Source organism: Eleutherodactylus coqui, chromosome 6 (genome assembly GCF_035609145.1).
Source record: "Eleutherodactylus coqui strain aEleCoq1 chromosome 6, aEleCoq1.hap1, whole genome shotgun sequence".
Taxonomy (NCBI): domain Eukaryota; kingdom Metazoa; phylum Chordata; class Amphibia; order Anura; family Eleutherodactylidae; genus Eleutherodactylus; species Eleutherodactylus coqui.
The window spans coordinates 144,942,413-144,966,102 of NC_089842.1; the positions used below are offsets into that span (position 1 = coordinate 144,942,413).

The 23,690-nt window shown below is 41.8% G+C and overlaps 1 protein-coding gene across 1 annotated transcript in view; it reads right to left on the reverse strand.

Moving 5' to 3' along the window:
* SLC17A7 (solute carrier family 17 member 7) overlaps positions 1-3,157 on the reverse strand; it is a 93,290-nt gene extending 90,133 nt beyond the window's left edge. The window contains exon 1 of the mRNA XM_066607817.1: positions 2,041-3,157. Within this exon, the coding sequence (XP_066463914.1) occupies positions 2,041-2,102 (62 nt within the window). The 5' untranslated portion in view covers positions 2,103-3,157. The remainder of the gene's footprint in view (positions 1-2,040) is intronic.
* Positions 3,158-23,690: the final 20,533 nt, after the last annotated feature.

A 23,690-nucleotide genomic window follows, 5' to 3' on the forward strand; every position in this document is an offset into this window, starting at 1 on the left:
CTATCCGGACCAGTCTACCAATGCAGAACTAAGAGAACGTGGAAGAATGAAATTATATAGAGAAAGCAGGGTTATAAGAATGGCTATATATATATATATATATATATATATATATATATATATATATATATATATATGGCTACAGTATTCCTAAGTGCATTTGTGTGTTTAAAACTCGTGTGCCTGCGTGTAAAAGTGAGTGTGCGTCCTGCACGTACAGGACATATATGTATTCATGTATGCGTGTGTCTATTCTGTATGTATCCATATATATAGTGTGTGTGTGTGTGTGTTTAAAGAGAAATGAGTATATAAGAAATTCAGTAATACAGCAAAAGCTGAAGTGGGTTAGTGTAAGCTCTCAACAGAATTGTATGGTACATTTCAGCCTTATAGCGTACCATTTTGAACACTTATTATAATATATCGGAAATATATAAATATCGTAAAATATATAACATTAATTTTTCGGAAGCTTCATGTTATGGTTTATGTGAAAAAAATCTTTAAAAATATAAATAAATTGGTTCTGAATTCCCTCTTATTTTACAAGTTTAAATGAGTTATAATAAGTATTATGCCATACAGTAATCCATAGGCTAGTAAGGGAATGTATGCATTTAGAAGTGCAGGGGTTAAGGGGGAGGGGTGTGGTTGGAGATGTCTGGGCCACCACACCTTCTGATCAGTCATCATCCTGATTCAGCAATCAATGGGACAAGGTTATGTACAAGGTGACTTTGGGAACAAGGAAAAATGACTGCAGTATGGTGAAGTGGAGTTATAAGGGGGAAATGCAGAGAACAGAACTGCCTGACTACCCTGTGAGGAGGAAGTAGTCCCTGCACCCTTATACTCCATTTATACATACAACCAGTGCATAAGGGGCTAACATATAAAATCCATGACAGACAGATAGACAGACAGACAGATAGATATGAGATAGATAGATAGCAGACATATATTTAGTAAGTCAATACATACATATAAGCAAATATAATAGAGGTATAAAATATGAGATAGATATGAGATAGTAGATAGATAGGTAGATAGATAGATAGATAGATAGATAGATAGATAGATAGATAGATAGATAGATAGATAGATAGATAGAATGCACGGGTCTTTCCCTTGGTCGGTTCGCATTTTTCTATAGCTCATGTGTCCTTTTTTAGTCAGGTCTAGAATAGGGGATTGAAAAAACCCCTCCATCAAATTATCCCTAACCTCACAGTGGGATTACAGGATAATATACTTTGCAGGCCATCAACGTAATCACTTCTCCCAGTATTTCACCCTCCTAAACCTATAAGCACATTAAGATCCTCTGTGCCCACTCATAGGACAAGCAATAGAAATTAATCAAGATAAAAAAGAAAAAATACCAGGCCTGTGAATGGAAAATCCGCTTTGATTTTGCTCGGATTAATGTTGTTGGAGGAAATGAATGAATGAGTAGAGAGGCATTAAGAGGAATGTTTCTGCAGCCCTCACCTACCTCCTGGGGTTACCACACTGCACAGGGGCATCCAAATGCAGTGATGAATGGCACAATGAGATTTTGATTAAATTTTAGGTTACAACCATAAATCAAGATTTCTAGATTCTAAATAATTCAGGGACGCCGAGCAGATCTGCGATGTATTACTATGTAAGGACAATAGAGAACTGAGGACTGTTCTGTCCCCTCGTCCTGCTACGAAAGTCACATTAATCAACGAAAATATACTGTGAAAATGTTATATAATATGTTATAATGAATATTAACGCTATTAATTAAAGGGACATTGCCGCTATTGTCTGTGCATGAAACAAATGCCGGCTATACTGTACGCTGTATATCTCTATACGGGGATGCAGCTAAGCTGAATTTACTTGTTGTAAGGGAAGATAATGCAATATAATAACCTGCAATGCTGTATAAAACTACATATAACATAGTATTATCATGAGCATGATTTTTTTTGCAAGCGCGACTCTATTATGGTCTATAGATATTGCCAGTAATTTGGTGCATTGGTGTAGCAGTTCTGTACATACCTGTGCAGTTGTCCCAGGGTATTACCCGCCAGCTTCTTGAATTCCTCTTTTCTAAACTCCATCTCGATCCTTCAATAAGTCCAGTTATTGAATTTGTGCTTTCAAGAAAAAGTTCTCATTACGAATTTTAAGGTCAAAGGAAATAATCGCTGGTTGACTATTATCACTTGTCCTCTTAATCCGGATACATGGAGCATTTAATGAAAGAAATAAGAAGGTAGAATGTCTATGGCGTGGCCTTGGAAGAGACAGACATAAGTAGGCATCGGCTTATGTAGTAATGAGGAAAGCCATAGGAGTGATAGCAGTGCAGCTCAGGCTGTGCTATGCAGTATAATATCCAATAAATATCCTGCTTTCTTGCGTGGGATGGCCATGGACCAGAGAGGAAAAAAGCTTTAGAGTCAGAGTTATGCTGAGAAGATTCTAGTAGTAGTCAGGGCTCTTCTGTCATTTAACCATTAGGGGGGATGTCTTGCAGGACCATGGACAGCTATGAATCTTATTTCAGCACGGAGGACAGCAGAGACTGTGCAGCCAGGTAATCAGGACTATGGGCAGCAATGACAATCAGCACTATGGGCAGCAATGACTGTGCAGTCAGGACTATGGACAGCAGTGACTGTGCAGCCAGGTAATCAGCACTATGTACAGCAATGACTGTGCAGCCAGGTAATCGGCAATATGGGCAGTAGAGACTGTGCAATCAGGTAGTCAGGACTATAGACATCAATGACTGTGCAGCCAGGTAATCAGGTCTATGGACAGCAATGACTGTACAATCAGGTATTCTGCACCATGGGCAGTATTGACTGTATAGCCAGATTCAGGACCATTGATAGCAGTGACGTTGTGATCAGGTTCAGGGTGGGCAGCAGCTACTCCTTGCTCAGGTCCTTCTGCACCATAAACAATACTTCTTAGCTAAGCACAGCAGTATGCAGTAAGGATATACAGCTCCAGGAACAGCCTCAATATTGTAGACAGGATAGCCAAATCCACAAGCCTCAACGTCTTTCTTCTCCATTCATGCCATTGTTTTCTAAATCCTTATCACACACCTAGAAGCACAAGGTGTAAAGAAGATGAGTCCTGTAGACTCCTGTAGACTCTTCACCCCACCTCTTCCTCCCAGTCTTTAGCACCATAGACAGCTCCACTCCAATTGCTATATTTGGAGGTGGATTAGAAGACGTTTTCCTGTTAGTCCCAACAGAGTTCTAGTGAGGTAGGGGATGAGGAGATGGGGGAGGGGGAGTTAGAAGCAGGAGACATTGCTTATAATAATCTGTAAAGGTACTTAGTAAGGGGGATGGGTGCAGGTTGAATTGTTTAGGAGTGTGGTGTATGGAGGGTGGTAGTGTACAGCTCAGGAATTTACAGTATATTATCAGTTCATTGGGTTGTGTTTAACACTTTCAGTATCAATTAAAAGTAAATAAGAGGAATGAATGGTGAAGGATTTGAATGAATATTATTCTATTTACAAGAATATTTTCAGGCAACATTTATAAAAAGAATATATTTTCAGAACTGCATATTTCAGCAACTGCAGCCATGAATTCTAATTTATTTTAGTGATTAAAAATTTAGTTTAGGGATATTCCAGGTAAGGACTAAAATTTTAAAATCTAATGTACATCACCACAATAAGTCATTCTGTAATGGGTTCACTGTACCTGGTCTAACTACTTTTTTCATTCTCTATCTGTCACGTGATTCTCCACCCGAACAATATTTCCACTTCCTCTGACATCTTATCCACATTTGCTACTTTCTCCTCTGCCCGTACCCTCCGACATCCTGTGAGCAGTGCATGATGGGAGGACAGGAGTGGAAGTGCTGTACTAGTCATGTGCAGCCCAGAGTGCTGGAGGGTCCGGTCTGCCTCCATAAACAGGCTTTCTCTGGCACTCTGAGTGAGAGGGAGGTTGGTGCTGGTAAGTTTTAGGACCTGTGAGCTGTGGGCGGAGCTACAATGCTCTATGCATGCTGGAAGTTGTAGGTAGCAGTCTGTTGTGTTTACTGTAGAAGGGATGCATGTAAACATATTGGCAGATCGGCAGGTGCAAGGGGCAAAGAGGAGGGTCTAGAGTGGAACATAAAAGGTTCAGGTTGCCGCTAATTAGCTGTACCTCCTAGATTTCAGCATCTTCAGAATTTCCAATTTTTGCCTAGAAAATTCCTTTAATTATATTCCAAATGGGGTACAGATATTAAGCATGTATTTTAAGTTTTGTCTTACTACATGTGATAAAAATATAGATTAATCACATTTTTGTTAAAGGGACTTTTCTGAGCAGTAAACATAATTCCCCATCTGAATCACATGAGTACAGTAGCTATCACTACTGATGTATAATACCATTCAGCTCTGGTTGCAACAAACTTGTGAATTGCTGTACAATATTTTCATAAATATGTTGCAAATTTTGAGACATTATAATTAAAACAACAAAGTCAATATTAATATTAATTACCCTCATATTAAATTTTCATCAGTCAGAACACATCCCTGAATACACAGCAGAGCATTCACTTTTTATGCATAGATTTGAAGTCGCTTAAAAAAGGCTAACTTACATAAGAATAAGACAGCTCACCTACAAAAGAAGAGTAACCTGTCAATTGCTTGCCTCAAAGACTATGGCATTAAACAGCGAAGACCACAACATCCAGATGTTACATGAATACAATTTTCAAAAATTTGAAAGCCAGCATACTGTATTTGTTTCAGTTTTTCAGCATTTTACCCATTGAGTTGGAGAAACCAGCAGCATAGAAAGCCATGATCACATTTTACAAGTGGTACCAAAATTATGTTTTTTTAATAAAAGTAGTTCTAGGAAAATTTCAGTAGCACAAGAGCAAATTGAGGTAGAACTTTAACAAAAAACACAGTCACATTAACAACAACATTTTAATAGCATCATATGTACTACCACACCATAATTGTCACAAAATTGTAACAAAAACTTCTATATTTTGCATGCATTTTAGCAATTGTATTTGCAATGCAGCAATGGGGCTGCACTCTTCCCTACTATTAGCGCTGATTATCATATGCAGGTATGTCCTGGTTTCACACATTTCTTGAGCATGGCTTATCAGAAAAAGGGGTATGATGTAAATGCGACATCATGCACCCAAAAATGCACAACATTTTTGGTGCAAAAACTGTGTGAACTAAAATGGAGCATGCTGCGGGTGTTTTCCCGCACACACAATCTGCGCCTTAGGGAAAAATGATATCCGCAGGTATTTATTTACCTGCGTGTGTCCAATGCATCCCTATGGGGCGCGGATCATGAGTGCGGGTGATCCTCTCTGGATTCTAAATGTTATTTTAACAGTGGACATGAGGCCTAGGGCTGAGCCCACATGGGCAGAGTCCAGTTGTAGAATCCGCGATCAGCATCAGCACGGAGGATTCATGGCAAAACAGGGGCATTGAAAAGCATGTAAACTCACTTTTTCGCTCATACTCGCGTATACGAACTGCATATTCCGCAAGTGGAGTAAAAATTGCAGCATGCTCTATTTTGCCATGGATTCCATGGAGACGGCCTCCATTAAAGTCAATGGAGGCCGTCCATATCACAGCCCATACGCAATTAACATTACATATGGGCTGCAGGTACCCACGTCATCGCTTAGCATGTGGGTACCGAAATACAAGCATTAAAAAAAACTTGTACTGTGCATGGCCTACGGCGAGCCGCAGCAGTCATCCCCATCACAGTAAATTCAGGTATGCAGGGTTGCCCATGTGAGCCCAGCCTAATGATTTTTCCATGGTTTCTGATATGCAGTGTGAATCTGGCCTTAAGGTATATGAGATATAATGCTCTTAGGGCTCAGTCATTTTTTTGTGCACCTATGAAATATATAATTTAAATTCAATAATTGGCTGAGCGCTGCCTCTGATTGGATGAGCGCTGTGACCAATCACAGGCAGTGATCAGCTGTCATTCAATGAATGGCTGAGCACTGCCTATGATTGGCTGAGTGCTTAGCCAATCAGACACAGCGCTTTAAGGAGGCGGGGATTTTTAAATCCCCGGCCAGGAGAAAGTGCTTCAGAACAGTGTCGGGGAGCCTGGGAGAAGATGCGCCGGAGCTGCATAGTGGCGGAGAGGTGATGAAATATATATATATATATATATATACACACATACATACACATTTTTTTTTACAGCAGCTAGGGATGATTTTCAGGGAAGGACTTATATTTCAAGCCCTTCCCTGAAAATCACTATGGGGTTTGCCTGCATCCCATTGCTTTCAATGGGGCAGCAGTAGTGCTGGCCCGATTGAAAGCAATGGGAGAACATCACAATCCTCTGCAACAGCTGTGGCAGGGGATTCTTTCATCCCCGCTGCAGTCCCCTCATCACTGAACACTGTAACAGTGAGAAAAACGGGTGAAAAAACGGGAGATTTAGCCACGACTTGGTCCTGCGTTTTTTAGCCGTGATGCGGGCGGCCTAGAATCGCTATGCTTGTGTGAAAGAGGCCTCAATAGAAGATCAGGATAGAGAACAGTTATGTCTATGTTCAGCATTCTGCATTTCAAAGACAGTGTCATATCACCATTAAATCAGAGTTGGGGAAGCTATTGTACTTCTGTATATGGAATGTAGTTGCCATCAATAATAGTGAAAAGTGCTAGGGCAAGTTGCAGGGTTGACTGTGAATGTCACTAAATTAAAAGGCACTTCATTTATTTCCTGTGACTTGTACAGCACCAGCACTGTGCAGTCATGCGTATCAGTCACTGTCCCAAAGTTTTACTATTCTATCCCAAATTGTAGGCTCACAGGTACAGGAACCCGCAGCAGTCTATGCCCACCACATTGCAGATACAAGTACATACACAAGAAGTACGGACTTCAAAGTATCATGTATGGAACTACTATATTTATACTGCATTTTGTATTCAACACATCTGCTTTATCCCACAATGGTTCAGACATGTGCAATATCATATTTACTTCCCTGTGCATTAAACAGGGATAATACAATTGTAGAATGATCCGCTGACAGAATATCCATTCCAATTTAATTAGGAGCCATTACAGAAGTCCTGCACATTTCAGACGCACATGCTTCTGATCCGAGTATGTTAACACTGCCAAGTGGAGATAATGAGATTTGCACACTACATGTTATTGTGACTCAGATGGATCCCTGACAAAAAGAGGAAGATAGTTACAAATTAAATTGCCAATTCCTGGAATCGAGCCAAGTGGTTTGCATTGGTAGTAGTATGGATATTTGCTTATTGTAATATTTAATTAGCAGGTCCGGAAGACTGAGATGATTTGTCAACTAAATCCTGTTACACTAGAAAGCACCAATTGGAAACTAGCAATTCAGCAGGGAATTATGGGACACAATGGACAAGCTTTTAAGGTGGTATAGTTCTTATTTTAAGTAATTTAGTCCATATATAGGCTTTTACAAAATTTATTTTGTCCAATAAGACAAATAAAGAAGCCAATTCCATTTTACGCTGTAACAACACTTATTTGTGTTCTAGGTGCCTAATTGTGCTATGACCATGAACAACACTTTCTGTCACTGCCTCTTTAAGAAGACTTGAACCATGCAGACCCTGACAATTTTTATGTAGCTGAACACAGAGAGCAAGGGTCTTGGTGACAACTGCGATCTCTGTCATGGTTCAGCTACATCTGAGACTCAATTAAAGTGTACTGATAGAAAAGAGGCAGATGCAGCATGCCTTACCTTCTGTCCCCTTTAACCCCTTAAGGATGCTGCCCTTTTTTCACGATTTTTGGTTTATCCTTCCCACTTTAAAAAAAGTTATAACTCTCCTACTTTTACATCATTTAGGCTTGTTTTTGACAGGACAAGTTTTATTTTACTATTCAATGTAAAAACTTTTAAATATTTCTAAGTGGAGAAAAATAGGAAAAAAACACATTTTCAACATCTTTAGGGCGTATTCACAGGAGCGTATATCAGCCGATGTTTTCACAGTCGGCCGATATATGCTACCATCTGATGCATTGGATTCCAATGCATCAGGCGACAGAGACGTATCCCCGCGGTGTAAAAGCGCCCGGTTGGCCAATATAGCGCAGGGTGCTTTTATGCCGGGCAGAAAAGATAGTCCTGGAACTATTTTTAAACCGGAATACATCGGCCGCTGCATGGGCTCCTATGGGAGCCAATGACAGTGACCGGAGAAGGGAGGTGGGAGGGAGTTTAGCAGCATGATTGCTAAACTCCCTCTTCTCTCCTCCTCTCCGGCTGTTTGCAATGGGAGGGAACGGGGTGGGGGCAGAGCTAAGCTCCGCCCCCTCCCATTGCTGGCTGCGGACAAGGGGTGGGATGGGAGCTTAGCTCCACCCCTGTCCCACCCCATCCCATTGCAAACAGCCGGAGGGAAGGAGAGGGGAGGTGAGCCGGCGAGGGGGAGGGAAGGGGGAGACAGCTTAGCAGTGTTAAGCTGTCTCCCTTGCCCAATGGCATTGAGGCCTCGGCATTTATGCGCCAGGCCTAGGCTGTCTGAACAGGCGCACAAGCCTTAGATTTGTGCACCCGTTCACAAATTTTTTCAGCGCTGGCGGGTGTACGCACAACTGCTTACGGCCGTGTGAAAGAGCCCTTAGGAGGATGTAATGTTTTTACAGAATACACACTACAGCAAAAATGACATAAGAACTTTATTCTGTGGATTAATGTGATTCTAGCGACACCAAATGTAGTTTCTTTTTTGCTGTACTGCGTTTAAAAAATAAAGTGTTTAAGAAAAAATATTTTCTGTCGCTATCTTCTGACCGCCATAATTTTTAAATTTCTATTCACAGGGTTGGGTGAGATGGCATGTGGTCTCGAATGGTACCATTTTGATCACTTTCTTTTAACATTTTTTTTTTATTGGAGACAGCGTGACCAAAAAAAAACGCAATTCTGGCATTGTGTATTTTTTCTGATGACATTCAATGTGTGGGATAAATAATGCATTATTCTAATAAATCACACTTTTACCAATGCGACTGCATCAAATATGCTTTGGAGTTTTTTTTCTTCAGTTTTTTTTAAAATTTTAAATAAGGGAAGGGAGATGGGGTGGGGACTTTACTATTCTTTATTTTTTACAATAATTAAAACATTTATTTTACACTTATTCTTACTTTTTTTCTAGTTCCCACAGGGGACTTGAAGTTGTGCTCATATACTGCAATATTAAAGTATTTCTGCCAGTATTCTACTAGGACAGGTGACAGGCCCTTTTTAGGGTGCCTGTCCACGAGCATTGCTATGGAAAGCGCCGGCACCTGTCCACGAGCGGAGAATCATTGCAATTCTCTGCTCGCGACGTGCAATTTCCCTGATTCTCTGTGGCCAGCCTATCTATCAGATAGGGCTGACCAGCGGAGAATCGGCGGCGGCTCCTGCTCCCGGGCGGTGACTACCGCGGCGGATCTCCGCCCGTGGACAGGGGGCCTAAATAGACAGAAATACATGGCAGCTTTGGAGGCCTTTAAAAGATATGCTTTTTTAAACACACATACCAAAATAACTTTGCAAAAGACAGGATGTTCATACTTCTAGCTCTGTTCTTTGCTTAGTTTGGTAAAGACCGATAGCAGGTTCCCCTTTAATGTCAGTTGAACTTACATACTAAATGAATATATGCATGATGTAAGTCTACATAAAGCATGCTAATATCATCACTATTGACAGCTGCTGCAGACATCACAACTTGGCTTCTATGACTAGAAACCATAAATAAGTGATGATGCAAAAACTATGAGAAATAAGAATATTTATGACTGCTTTATCTGCACTCTGCTGGTAACAGAGTTTCAGCAGGATATATTGATTATCCGATGCAAGGGCATCATCCCAAGAAATGTGGCCCCGTACATCCTGGAGAGCAAGGTCCCAATGGTAGTAATGGCTCATCTCTGTGGTGAGTCTAAGCAGAAGATATCCAGAATAGCAATTTCCACATAGAGACGTATTACTGCATTAACTAAAGCACAAGGTTGACCTTGGCAGAGGTTACACAAAGTAAGAATTTTTTAATAATTAAAACCGGATACCAATACCTATTCATTTTTCTAATCGATTGTTTCCTGTACATAATTATTTGGGCTGCCATCTTGTCTGAGCAGCTGCGCTGCTTTATGAACAACAGTTAAGAGATTTCCTTTACATTAAGCAAATGGACATAGATTTTTGTTAACTCATTGACTTTAATGGGAAAGTGTTGCAATCCTACTCTGTGACCTGTGCAGAGGTTATTGTGCAGGGAGGAGGGGGAGGAGGTAACCTGTGACCATCACCTACTGTGAGTCACCTTTCAGTGTAATCCTGCCTGTGATGATAATGAGATAGCTACTGAAAAGTGATTTTTGCTGAACAGGATGTGCCTATTATGAGGCTCCGTGTAAACTGCAAAATTTCAGGATTGTTTTTAGTAAATATAGTGACATGACAAATTATAAACTTAAAAAAAAACACCACCGTCTAGAACAAAAAACATACAGGCAAAAGTCTGGACACACCCATTGAACTGGTATAATAATGAGAACATTGACTTCCTATGTGTAAAAGTATAAATTGGGAAGGAGGAGATGTTTTCGGCTGCCATTTTGAATTCAGCTCAGTTTTTTCAAATAGGAAGGGGGTCATGTGATATATCAGCCTTTAATACAATATACTCAGAAATACACTGGAAGTGCCCCTTTTGCTCTATCTTCACTTGTTTAGGGCTAATGCCCATGGCTGGATTTCCGCTGCGTAAAACGCTTCTAAAACGGTTCTATTGAGCCTAATAGCTTAATGTACATGCTGCGGAATTCCACCACGGAATTCGGCAGCGTGAAATTACCCGCAGCATGTCCTATTTGCCGCGGGCATACGCGCAGACAGCTTCCATTGTAGTCAATGGAACCCGCTCGTCACGCTATACTTCCGCTGTAGCACAGTGGAAATATAACAGGAATACGCGCCCTGGCCACTGCCAGCCACATCATGTGACACCGCCGGTGAGTTATGCGCTGTACTGCGCATGCGCGCCGGCAGTGTCATGCGGGAGCTATGCAGTGGATCTGGAGGTGAGTATGGGGTCTTTGGGGGGCCGACGTGACAGACTCCGCTGCGGCATTCTGCTTGCGAAGCCCGTCACAGCCCTAGGCTTTAGGCCTTAGAAGTGAAGTGAGGGCAAAGTTTCACAAAGTGCTTTACATATGACACATGACGTATTGATGTGTTCCCCATTCTGCTGGATGCACATAGTTAAATATTTTATCCAGTTTTCATGAACACACTGAAGAACTGCAGGTGATATTTCTTCACAGCTCAGTAGGGTTCTCTATTTCAGGTGAACCAAATAGCATATTTTTCCCCATACACAAGGAACTTTAAATGGCTCCAGAGATAAAAGTCCAGTGCCCAGGAAATTGCACATCCAGCCATCTGTGTACAGCCACAGCAGAGTGTAGAGATGCATCATCCTGTTGAAAGTAGTGTGGGAACTCACTGTTCTCATTAAGCACAGATGTGAATTTGATCCTGTAACATCTGAACGTACTGCTCACTGTTAAACGATCTGTCCAACTGCCGTAAGTTTATGGCGCTTGCAATGTAGCAGGAGCAGGTCTGGTTCTCGGCTATTACTCACAGCTGAGGCCCCAGAGGAGAAGGCAGAAGCAGTTGTTAACCGCTTCAGCCTTTTCTCTTGCAGGCTACATAGCTCTCAATAAAAGCTATATAGTGATTTGAGAAAGAGGAAGTGTCGACCCAGCGATCACGTTATCACTGGGTGCCCACTGGAATGGCAGAGCTACAGGGTATTAGAAGACCCAGATCAGCTCTGCTAGTGACTACTGTCACTACAGGGGTATGTTTTCCCCTGTAACTGGGGCTCCCATGGATGCTCCAGTTACAGTGGTGATATGTTAAATTAAAAAAAAAATATAATCTTGATGACCCCCAGAGGTTTTATACGATGTCATGAGGGACATGGATGTTAAAAACTGAGTTACAAATATAAGTAAAAAAAATGACAGAAAAAAAAAAATACATATATATATATATATATATATATATATATATATATATATAATTTACAGGAAACGACCGACCACTGACGCCAACCAAGGCACCCTGTAATACGAGACTATACAAATTATATATCAAAACGCCCACTGCAGAATGAGGAACCCATTCCTGTACTTTATTTTAGAGTGAATATGCTAATCTAAAAAAATAAACAACTATAAATAAAAAAAATCTTTTTTTTATCTTTTAGCCCTAATAAAACAAAAAGGAAAAAAGAATAATAAAAAAAAAATATATATAACAATAGCCTTATATGTCATGTTAAAAAATGCAGCAAAAATAACTTTGGTAGCTGAAAAAAAAGTAGGGCAGTAAAACCACCACATGGGTAAAATCTCTAAAAAGAGTCTTCTCCTTTAGGACCAAAACACCCAGGTTCCCTAAGGGGTTAAGAAATAGGATAATCTAGCTGATTTGAGTTAAAATTCTATCCATATTTTTTGGGCTGGGTTTTATTACAGGTAGTTGATTTATGTGTATATCTACAGTACACCTTATGCACAATATGTGAGTTCTTTATACCAAAGTTAGTAGCGTTTTTCACAAACATCTGCTGATCAATGCTGCTGGCCAAAGATAACATCTCTTATGGCACGGTGGCTCGTGCTCTGCATGTTTTATGCCAGTGCTGGCGAACCTATGGCACTCGTGCCAGAGGCGGCATTCAGAGCCCTCCCTACTGGCACGCGCCGCCATCGCTGCTCACCACTAGTAAATAATGGCAGGGGCCGTGGCTCCCCTGCCAGTATTCACACACTGCGCTGCTAGCCGTGCTGATCCTGGAGCACACTGTGACGTCAGTGTGCAGCCGGGATCCTCCTCCCCCCTTCCCCGACGTCTCTTCTTAGGTTCCGCGAGAGCAGGGGGAGGAGGCGTCCGGCAGCACACTGACATCACAGTGTGTGCCTGGATCAGCAACACCGAGCAGAGGAGGAGCGGAGCTTCCAGAAGGAGGAGGGGGTAAGTATGTTGGTCTTGGGGGGCCGCTGTGGGGTGTCACTAATACATTGGGGGCCGCTGTAGAGTGTCACTAATACATTGGGGGCCGCTGGGGGGTGTCACTAATACATTGGGGGCCGCTATAGGGTGTCACTAATACATTGGGGGCCTCTGGGGGGTGTCACTAATACACTGTAGGCCGCTTTGTGGTCTCACTCTTACACTGGGGGCCACTGGGGGATGTTACTAATACATTGGGGGCCGCTGGGGGGTATCACTAATACATTGGGGGCCGCTGTGGGGTGTCACTAATACACTGGGGGCCGCTGTGGGGTGTCACTAATATACTGGGGGCCGCTATATTATAGCGGGGGGAGGTGGTCACTTTTATACTGGGGCCGTGTCCCTACTATACATGGGGTGGTGTCACTATTTTCGCTGGGGGGGTGTCACTATTATCGCTGGGGTGGGGGTCACTATTATCGCTGGGGTATGTTTACATGTGGCAGAAGTGGGCAGGGCTGTTTCAAAATAGGCAGCATGCTGATTTTGACTGCTTTTTAGATGCGGAAATGCTGCAGAATTTTCCACAGAAATTTCGGCTGAGGACATTCTGCAGCATTTCCGCATCCAAAAAGCAGTCAAAATCTGCACCCTGTCTATTTTGAAGCGGCCCTGTCCTTTTTAGAACGACGGGGGGGGGGGGGGGGGGGGATCGTGCATCGTGATAAGCCCCGCCCCCCTGAAATGTTGGCACTTTGTGATAAATAAGTGGGTTTTGGGTTGCAGTTTGGGCACCTGGTCTCTAAAAGGTTCGCCATCACTGTTTTATGTTATTCAGTTCCTTTCTTCTGAGCACACCAAGACTGATAGCAAAAAGCAAAGTTGCTTAGTTGCCTTTTCAGAATGGATATCTTTTTCCAAATGCAAATAAATGGATGATGCAATGCAAAACACAATCCCTAAGTTTACTGACATATACATAAAAGGCGAATGGGCATTCACCCATCAAACAAGGTAAATTTCACCTTTACATATTTTGAATCTACATCACTTTCATCAGCTACAATCTTCATTGTTGACCTGTCCTTAAGGTGACTCTTCCAATAAATAAATGATTGTGGCTATTTGAAGTGTGTCAGATGTTCAATCTGAGTTCATGCATGCCTAGTTTCTAAAAAGAATATAGGTTCTAGCTGTTCCTAGAAAAACAGTTAGAAGCACAGTTCCCAAGCACTACATGGACATGGCAGAAAGGGAAAGCTGTGACTGACTGCCACCAAATTCCTAAGGGAGGCGGGTGATCAAAAACCCTTGAGTGACTACAAAAGATCTTTAGCAAGTTTTGGTGGCATACAAAAAATAGCAGAGAAACAGCGTGAGTAATTTACAAGATAAGTTTGGGCAGTACAAAAATTATCTTGAGATTTAACACATTATGGTAAATTTCTGGGTGTTAGTGTGATATGTCTCCACCAAAAGTGTGAGTGGAGGTGATGGCAAAGCAGGACGCCTGTCTCTGGTGTTCTGTCGCCATGGCAACCCGTAGGCCCTACGTGATTTTTCTCATGGGGGTGCAATGACCTCACGGAGGGAGCGGGCACTTACTCTATGAAACCCTTTACATGCCACGATCTACATAGATCGTGGCAAGTAAGGGGTTAACAGCGGCGATCACTGCTCCGATGCAACAGGAGGCTGGCTATCACTTGCTCCGATGCAAGCTGATGCAACAGGAGGCTGGCTATCACTCGTGGCCAGCTCTCCCGCTGCCGGAGCTCGTCAATGTCGGGGCTGATGGCAAACCACAGTTGTGAACTTGTGCTGTGTTACTCTTTGTAGAAATGTGTAATTGTTTGAGTTCCTTTCAGCAGATGTTGTGATAACGTCTTTGTCCCTAACCAAACAGCCAAACATGTAATCTGATAAAAGGTGCCCATACCTTTTGCATTTATAGGTTACAGGCAATGTGTGAAATAGGCAACTGTATAGAATTCCTGGGCAATCTATAGTATGCCAAGAAAAGGACTTCAAAGTATCAAATGCTGAATATTTCACACAATGCCTAGGCATTCTATATAATGCCGAAAGGTGAACTGGTGAATATAAAATACTCCCTCCACTGATGGACTGGGCCTCCCCTTCCTCAAGACACCCTATTGTACTCTACACCGAAAGATATGATTCCACCCTTTGCATTATCAACCCCCATCATCTTCTTCCAATGTTCCACAATCCAACCCCCAACTTCTTCCAGTTTCCCACAATCCAACCCTCATCCTCCTTCAAGGTGCACTACTGCAATCCTGCAGTCAGTCACTACTGACAGAGCCAGCCCGTGCCCCAGATGTCTCGCTTCTCCACTGCACTCACATGGATAGTCCAGACACCGGAGACCATAGCGCCTCAGGCTACATGCAAGACTGGACAGGTCCAGCTCTCCATCTACCAATGTGACAATGCTATCACATGGTGTCGTCACGTAGGTCCTCTTTGGCTCCTCTCCCTGAGGACCCTAGGCACGGTCACCAATTCTGCCAACACAGGGACCTGTGTCTCCAGTGGTGCGGCGGCTGTTGCCTGGGCTCATTACGAAGAAGTCAGGACCCATCCAGCTCTGCACCATTCCTGGCCGTCATCACCTCACAAATCTGAAAGAGAGGGAGACAGAGAAGGGCTCACCTTCCTCCATGGGGTTCCCAGAGGGCTCAGAGACACAGGCACTGCATGTTGTTTGGTCAATACTGTTTTTTCTCCTTTTTTCAGTCCTGCACGTTAGTTTTGTATTTCTTGATACATTTACATGAACATCTTTTTTTAAATAAAGGCTTTCTCATGACTCTCTTTTCATACTTTGTCTAAATATTATTTGTTGTTCTGTATAACCCCAGGTAGTCTATACAATGCCCAGGGCAAGTATATTACATACAATACACATTCTATACAATTCCCTCTTTGCACATTGCCTGTAGTTTATACCATAGAATGCTACACATTTTTACAACACTCTTGCAGTAAGGCCTCATTAAAAAAAAGGAGGAGTACAGAACATTTTTAGGGTTGTGTTAATGGCCTGTGCCGCTGTTCCACTGAAGGATTCTTCTCAGAAGTTTTCTGTCATGTTTTTCGTTGGTTTTCTTTTCATTGATAGAAGAAAAAAAAGGTGAAAGCATTACATTTCGGGTCAGCAAGTGCCACACATTTTCATCCTCTCAGTTTCTGTATGGAGCAAAAATTGCTGATTTAGTGAACAGATTATATCTTTTGAGCGAAGGAGAAAAAACACAGCATTACATAGACTATGAATAAAATGTGTTCAAGACATTAAAATGGCTTATATAAAATTTATAATCATTATATAAAACTTTGTTTGCAATTAAAATTTAGGAAGTGCTGGAAAAAATGCAATATTTAGTTTTGAGCGAACCAAACCAGTCGAACCTTGTTTCAGGTTGAACTTTGCTAAAAGTTCCTCCCACATGCCAAAAAAGCACACTAATAGGGGAATATAAATGGTTAGCCCCAACGAGGACAGAAAATACCATATGATTTAAAGTGCTGCATGATATGTATATGCTATATCAATAAATGTCATTATGAAACATAGGGAGAACATACAAGCTCCATGCAGATGTTGTCAGATTTTAACCTAGGACCCCAGTGATGCCTGGCAAGATCACTAACACAGGATCACCATCACAGCTATGTCCATTTTAGGGATGTTGGGGAGTTTCAGTTAATAATCAATTTTAGGGTTATTGTGAAGTTCCAGAAAAAATGAATGATAACTAGAGATGAGCGAGCATACTCGATAAGGCAAACTACTCGAGTGAGTAGTGCCTTATGCGAGTACCTGCCAGCTCGTCTCTAAAGATTAGGGTGCCGGCAGGGGGCAGGGAGAGCGGGGAGGAACGGAGGGGAGATCTCTTTCTCCCTCTCTCCCCCCTGCTCCCCCCTGCTCACCGCTGCAACTCATCTGTCACCGGTGCCGGCAGCCGAATCTTTAGAGATGAGCGGGCAAGTATTCGAATAAGGCACTACTCGCTCGAGTAGTTTGCCTTATCGAGTATGCTCGCTCATCTCTAATGATAACCAAAATGACTGCATTGTAAATACCACAAAGTACCTAAAACCCCAAATTGCAAAACGATTAAGAAGTTAAACTATTCTGCTTGTTTAAAGGAGGACAACTCATAGTTTCTATTAACTATTATATTTTCTTTAATGCGTATATATATATATATAGAGCTCATATATTAATTACATGAGGGGGGTACCCAAAAAACACAGGAGTCTTCTTTTGGTTGGAGTGTTACTAGTACAGATGTCTGTTGCTAAGTGAATGTCTGCAGAGCCCTTCTGAGGCGGTGTGCAAGGTTGTGTTTGGCAAGTTGTTCAGTTTTTCGCCAAGTTTTATGATGATTGATGTATCCAAACAATGTGCAGCCGTAAAATTTTGCTTCCTTTTACATTGCTCAAAGCACTTGAAAAAGATATGTTACACTGAGCAAGATTGGGTAAATACGGAGGGAGAGGCAAGGGAGTCATGCAGTTTTTCACCAAAAATTGCTTAAAGGGATTCTGTCATCAGATTCAGGCTGCCCGAACTTCTAAGAGTATTTATTCTGAATGGCTGCAGCACTTCAGTATAAAGCACTAAAACAGGAGCAATAGGCTTCTCTGTCTCGGGTTCATGCATCAATCTGAAGGCAGAATAACACTCAGTGCTGTGTGGGCAAACAGGTGATTGGTTCTTCCATTATGACAACGCACCTGCCCACACAATGCTGGGTGTTAAGCAATTTTTTACAAAAACCGGCATGGCACTCTTTCCTCACCCTCCGTATTCACTCCATGCAACATTTTTTATACTTTGTGCTGTGGAAAAGGAAACAACATTTCATGGCTCCACTTTGTTTGTATAAATCAGCCATCACAAAATAGGCGAAAAACTGAACAACTTGTTCAAAAGAAAATACTGTAGTCAAACACAATTGTCCCCAACAACGTCTGCTGAGGGGTTCTACAGAAGCCTGTACTAGTAAAGCTTCCTGTTTCTTTTGTATTTTTGTAAGTAACGAAATACAAAGCAAAAGAGAAATCTAAGTCAAATCAGTATTTGCTGTAACCACCATTTGTCTTCAAAACAGCATCAGTTCTTCTAGGTACACTTGCACACAGTTTTTGAAGGAACATCTTGTAGGACCAACCACAGATCATCTGTGGATGTAGGCTTGCTCACTGTACCAGTGAATGAGAACAACTGAACAATCGGTATTTAAACTGAACGATTAGCGAATAAACCAATGATGATTTTCATACTTGCATGAAATGAACGATGAGTGAACGAATTATCGTTCATCATTTGATAGTTGGCTGTGTTTACACTGAACAATTATCATTCAAATTCGAACGATATAGCAATTTTTTGAATGATAATTGTTCAGTGTAAATGTACCTTAAGACATACCAAGTGATACCTCTTCAAAACACCACACTGTGAAAAGAAAATTTCTGATCTAAACTAGATTTTTTGGGCTTCAGGGAATGCAAATGTAGTGTAATGGGGGTCCTCCAGAATAGCCACACAATCATGGTCCTGTCACACCTGCCTATGTGCTTCAAAGAGGCATAGGAGGTGCAGTATGTCGGAGAAACCTTGATCCCCTTCTTCTTAAGCCTAAAATCTTGGCAACAGCTGGCTGCTTATTGGCTGTATGTCATGTCCCCACTGATTAGTAAAGGGGTGTGGTAGGAGTTCAGAGCAGGAAACTACACAGTGAGCTTCTATATGAAGGGGAGAAGAAGAGAGAAAGTGCGGGAAAAAGACAGGAAGTGAAGGAGGAGTTACAGGAGAGTCTGCTTAGGAGGTCGTTGGAGGAGGACGTGTAGCAGGAGGTCAGCAGAGCTCTGTGGAGGAGAATCTGGGACCCAGTCCACTTAAACAGTGAGCTACACAAAAACAAACCCTGTGAAGTCAAAGCTAGGGATAGCATAAATGCCCACTAAAATCTCCATCTTAAACTGCACCATCAACTTTCTAGTAAGTTCGACAATTAACTAGGCCTGTGGGAATTGTTATGTGTCACCTATAGAAAGAGAGCATGGAAGTACTCAAGAGTTCAACTGTTTCGCACCATGTTGTATACTGCAGGATCAATTGCTCTGCTTAAGACTGCTTTTGTTATACTCTGTTAATTATGTAAATGCTTCAGTAAACCAAACACTTCTCATTTACTACAAAAAGCTACCAGGAATCCTGTCAATTTATTGACTCTTACAGTTCTGGGTGAAGTCCTGGCGTCACGTGACAAACCACCGTTCATTAACAAGACTGTATCTAATAATTGTGCCATTGTGCGCAAGTGAGCAGGCACCTTGCCACCATTGTTATAAAAGATTACAGAGTCACCCGTGACATCCATCTTACAGTTCTGGGTGAAGTCCTGGCGTCACGTGGCAAAGCGCCGTTCATTAACAAGACTGTATCTAATAATTGTGCCATTGTGCAGGTACCTTGCCGCCATTGTTACGAAAGATTACAGAGTCACCAGTGACATCCATCTTACAGTTCCCATGGTCTCTCCTTCTTTGGTGCATCTGGCTTGGGCGCTGCAGTAGCAGTAGAATATGGGCCCCGGTGCCTAGGGAGAATCAAAGACCCTTCTGCCAATTAAGATGAAATCATTTTTGCGGAGCCCTGCTTAAGATTTTGCACTCTGGCCCAAGAATTTCAAAGAGCTCTCATTATAGCCTATGTATATTAGTCATCTTTTTTGATAGCGAAAAGGATGTGAAAAGAACTGGTATGGAGGCGCAACACTCTAAGCTACTAGAAGATGTAGATCAAAGTCCAATGTGTGATGGTGAAAGCACTTCTTTTTTATTATTTTTTCAGAAATTAAAAACCAGAAATGGAATACGCGTTTCGGGGAAGAACCCCTTCGTCAGTTCGGCTGGATAGGACAACAGGATGCCTAGGGGTGACACGATTCCAAAGATGTATTGAATGTGTCGGAGGTCCTGTGTGCAGGAGGACAGGGGAGAAAAAAGTGCTTTAATCTTTTTTGATAGGACCACCTCTCTGTAAGACAATTCTTTGCTGCAGTTATGGGAGGTCGTCTTAGAGGTTTCACTGTATATAACCTATCGCTCAATCTCTCACTACTCACAAAGATTCTAATGGGCAGCAAAACTACTAACCTAAAAATATTATGTCCCATAAAACACAGTTATTTTATTCCATTCTTGTTTTTTTCTTCTTTCTTTAGACATTTCTTTATTATTTTGCGGCAATTACTTTGTTTTATGTCTTAGCTTGATACACACTGCGGCTCGCTGTTCTTTGGAGGCATGGCTGTTGTATACTTCATTTAAGGCAATAAAACATTGCAGTTTAGAAGATCAATTGCTCAACGAATAGTATTTCCGGCATTGGTAATTGAGTTGTAATGAAAAAAACCTGCCGCCTAGCCCCTCTTAGATATTTATTTTCTCCATTACAGGAAGAGAGATAAGTCATTTCCTCAGTTCCTGTGCCCTATGTAAAAGAGACATTGAGAGTGTAATTGCGTGTGCAGGTCATCCTCTGGGGAATAGTCTTACATGAGGGTCACGGCATGACAAGTGCTATATTAAGATGAATGGATCTCTTGTTCCTGGCAGCTGACATTAGACAATATGTTACCCTGTCCGTGTGTCAGTGCATTGTTTTCTTCTGGCCGCTGCTATGTAAAAGTAAATGATGAAATAAAGAAATTCACATCTTCATTCTATTTCCTATGGGGTGAAAGTGTTCATGATGTGGGATATTCTAAAAGATTTTCTTCGCCGGGCTCACTTTGTGCTAAAAAGCAATTAAATGTCATTCCATTGTGCAATATGAGCTATCTATCTTTATCCGTTTAGTCAGGGCCGCCTCTTGGACACTTTATGAATCAGCCCTCTCATTTGCATGTTGATGTCGGCTTTGATTGTATCAAGCCAGAACGTTCTTTGACGGCCAGGTCTTCTTTTGTCGCTGGTCTATCTCGAGATACTGTATGTACCAAAGAGTCATATGGGGAACAGTTTCATTACTATACAATAAAAAAGTATGGCTACATTCACTCGGGCGAGCATGATATGGGGCTGAGAAACTCGCCCTGATATCCCACTTATCGAGGTGAGTTTTACTTACGAATGTGAAGTATGTTTCATTCAAAAACGCCTCCCATCACTTCTGTGAGCGTATTTGCGCAGGCATGAGCGCAAGATAAACTCTTCACTGTGCAAAAAATATGCGCAGAAGTCAACGTATTGCGTAACACATTCCGCTGTTTAAGCTCCAAGATTCAATATTTTTCAGAAATACATTACTGAATAGAAAAAGTCTCAAAACCACCCGGATGGGTCAATTCCACCACTTTACAAGGGGAGCAGTCTGCATGCAGGGGGAGTAGTCTGTGAGATCGGCTACAAGTAGAGTCTGTGAGATTGGTAATAAGGGGTAGTCTGTGAGAGAGGATTGCATGGGGAGCAGTCTGTATTATGAGGGGAACAGGGACAGAAGACTGTATGGAGGGGGAAGCAGATTGTGTGCAGAGGGGAACAGTCTGTAAGAGGGGCATGGGGAGTGGTCTATGTGAGAAAGGGGGGCAATGAAAGCAGTCTGTGTGAAGAGGCCATGGGGAACAATCTATGTGACAGAGGTGGTGAGGGGAAGCAGTCTGTGAGAGAGAGGGGGCATGGGGGAGCAATCTGTGTAAAATAATGTGGAATGGGAGAGCAGTCTGTGTGATAAAAGTTGCATGGGGAAGTTTATGTGAGAGTGGTTGGCATGGGGTGCCATATATGTAAGAGAGGGGGGCATGAGGAGCAGTCTGTAAGAGAGATGGGGATATGGAAAGCAGTCTGTGTAGCAGTAGGGGGCATGGGGAATAGTCTATGTCGGAGAAGGGAGCATCAGAACAGTTTGTGCACTATCACTGTGTGTGGGCACTAGTACTGTGTTGGTTACGAAGGGAGCTACTTTTATTGTTGCTGTACAAAAGATAATACTATTACTGACTGGGGTGCAACTAATGTCTGTAGCACAATATGGGGCACTGTCTTTTTGGCACTATTATTCTTGGTGACAATATCTATTTGGCTCTATTGCTTTGAGGGGTGCTGTCTTTGTGGCACTATTTTTTGAGGTAACTGTAGTTACATTATTTGTGAAGTACAGTATTTGGGAGCATTGTGCCACACAACATGTATAGTAATAGAGGCAGATGAAGCAGCACCAGGCACAGAATTGGGGGACATCAACAGGATGGGGAATTTGTGTAAGGTTAAAAAATATTAAGAGGTTGCTGAAAAAGGGAGAATCCAAAATTGTCTGGACAGATAACTCTACAGTCAAGGCATATCTGGAAGACGTCTTCACAGTGGTCTGGGCTAGATGGAAAGTATGGGAAAAGTGAATGACTACAATCAAACATTTATTTAGACCAGTGTTTTCCAAACTCCAGTCCTAACGGACACCCAACAGGTCATGTTTTCAGGATTTCCCCAGTATTGCAGAGGTGATGTAATTATTGTCGGTGCCTCAGACATTGCCACAGGTGTTCCTACTGTAGAATATCCTGAAAAAATGAAATGCTGGGGGTCAATGAGGGCTGGAGTTGGGAAACACTGATTTAGACGGTCTGCAAAGTACCTGTGTACAACTGCTAACTGATGCCGGGGCCAAGAGGGCTTCTCCGAGTTCACTGCATGGGCCAAATTGCTTTTACGAACAGATATTACATCACAAAATAGGAGTATACAGAAAGAGTTATTGTGTTCATACAGCATTGGTTAATACAATAATTTGGTAATTCCTGTTAGTAAAGTTTTAAAAGTGAAAGAATGCACAGATGCACAGAGATATAATGTTATCTGTAAATGAGCAGTTTGTCACAACTGCTTCTGTGAGAAACATGTGTAGGAGGCAGATACAACATGCTGCTTGCACATACCAGTGTATAATATTGAACTAGTTAACTATTTAACTGCTAGAAATTGCCTATGAAGGTAGATATTCATATATATATATATATATATATATATATATACACTACCGTTCAAAAGTTTGGGGTCACATTGAAATGTCCTTATTTTTGAAGGAAAAGCACTGTACTTTTCAATGAAGATAACTTTAAACTAGTCCTAACTTTAAACAAATGCACTCTATACATTGCTAATGTGGTAAATGACTATTCTAGCTGCAAATGTCTGGTTTTTTGTGCAATATCTACAAAGGTGTATAGAGGCCCATTTCCAGCAACTATCACTCCAGTGTTCTAATGGTACAATGTGTTTGCTCATTGGCTCAGAAGGCTAATTGATGATTAGAAAACCCTTGTGCAATCATGTTCACACATCTGAAAACAGTCTAGCTCGTTACAGAAGCTACAAAACTGACCTTCCTGTGAGCAGATTGAGTTTCTGGAGCATCACATTTGTGGGGTCAATTAAACGCTCAAAATGGCCAGAAAAAGAGAACTTTCATCTGAAACTCGACAGTCTATTCTTGTTCTTAGAAATGAAGGCTATTCCATGCGAGAAATTGCTAAGAAATTGAAGATTTCCTACAACGGTGT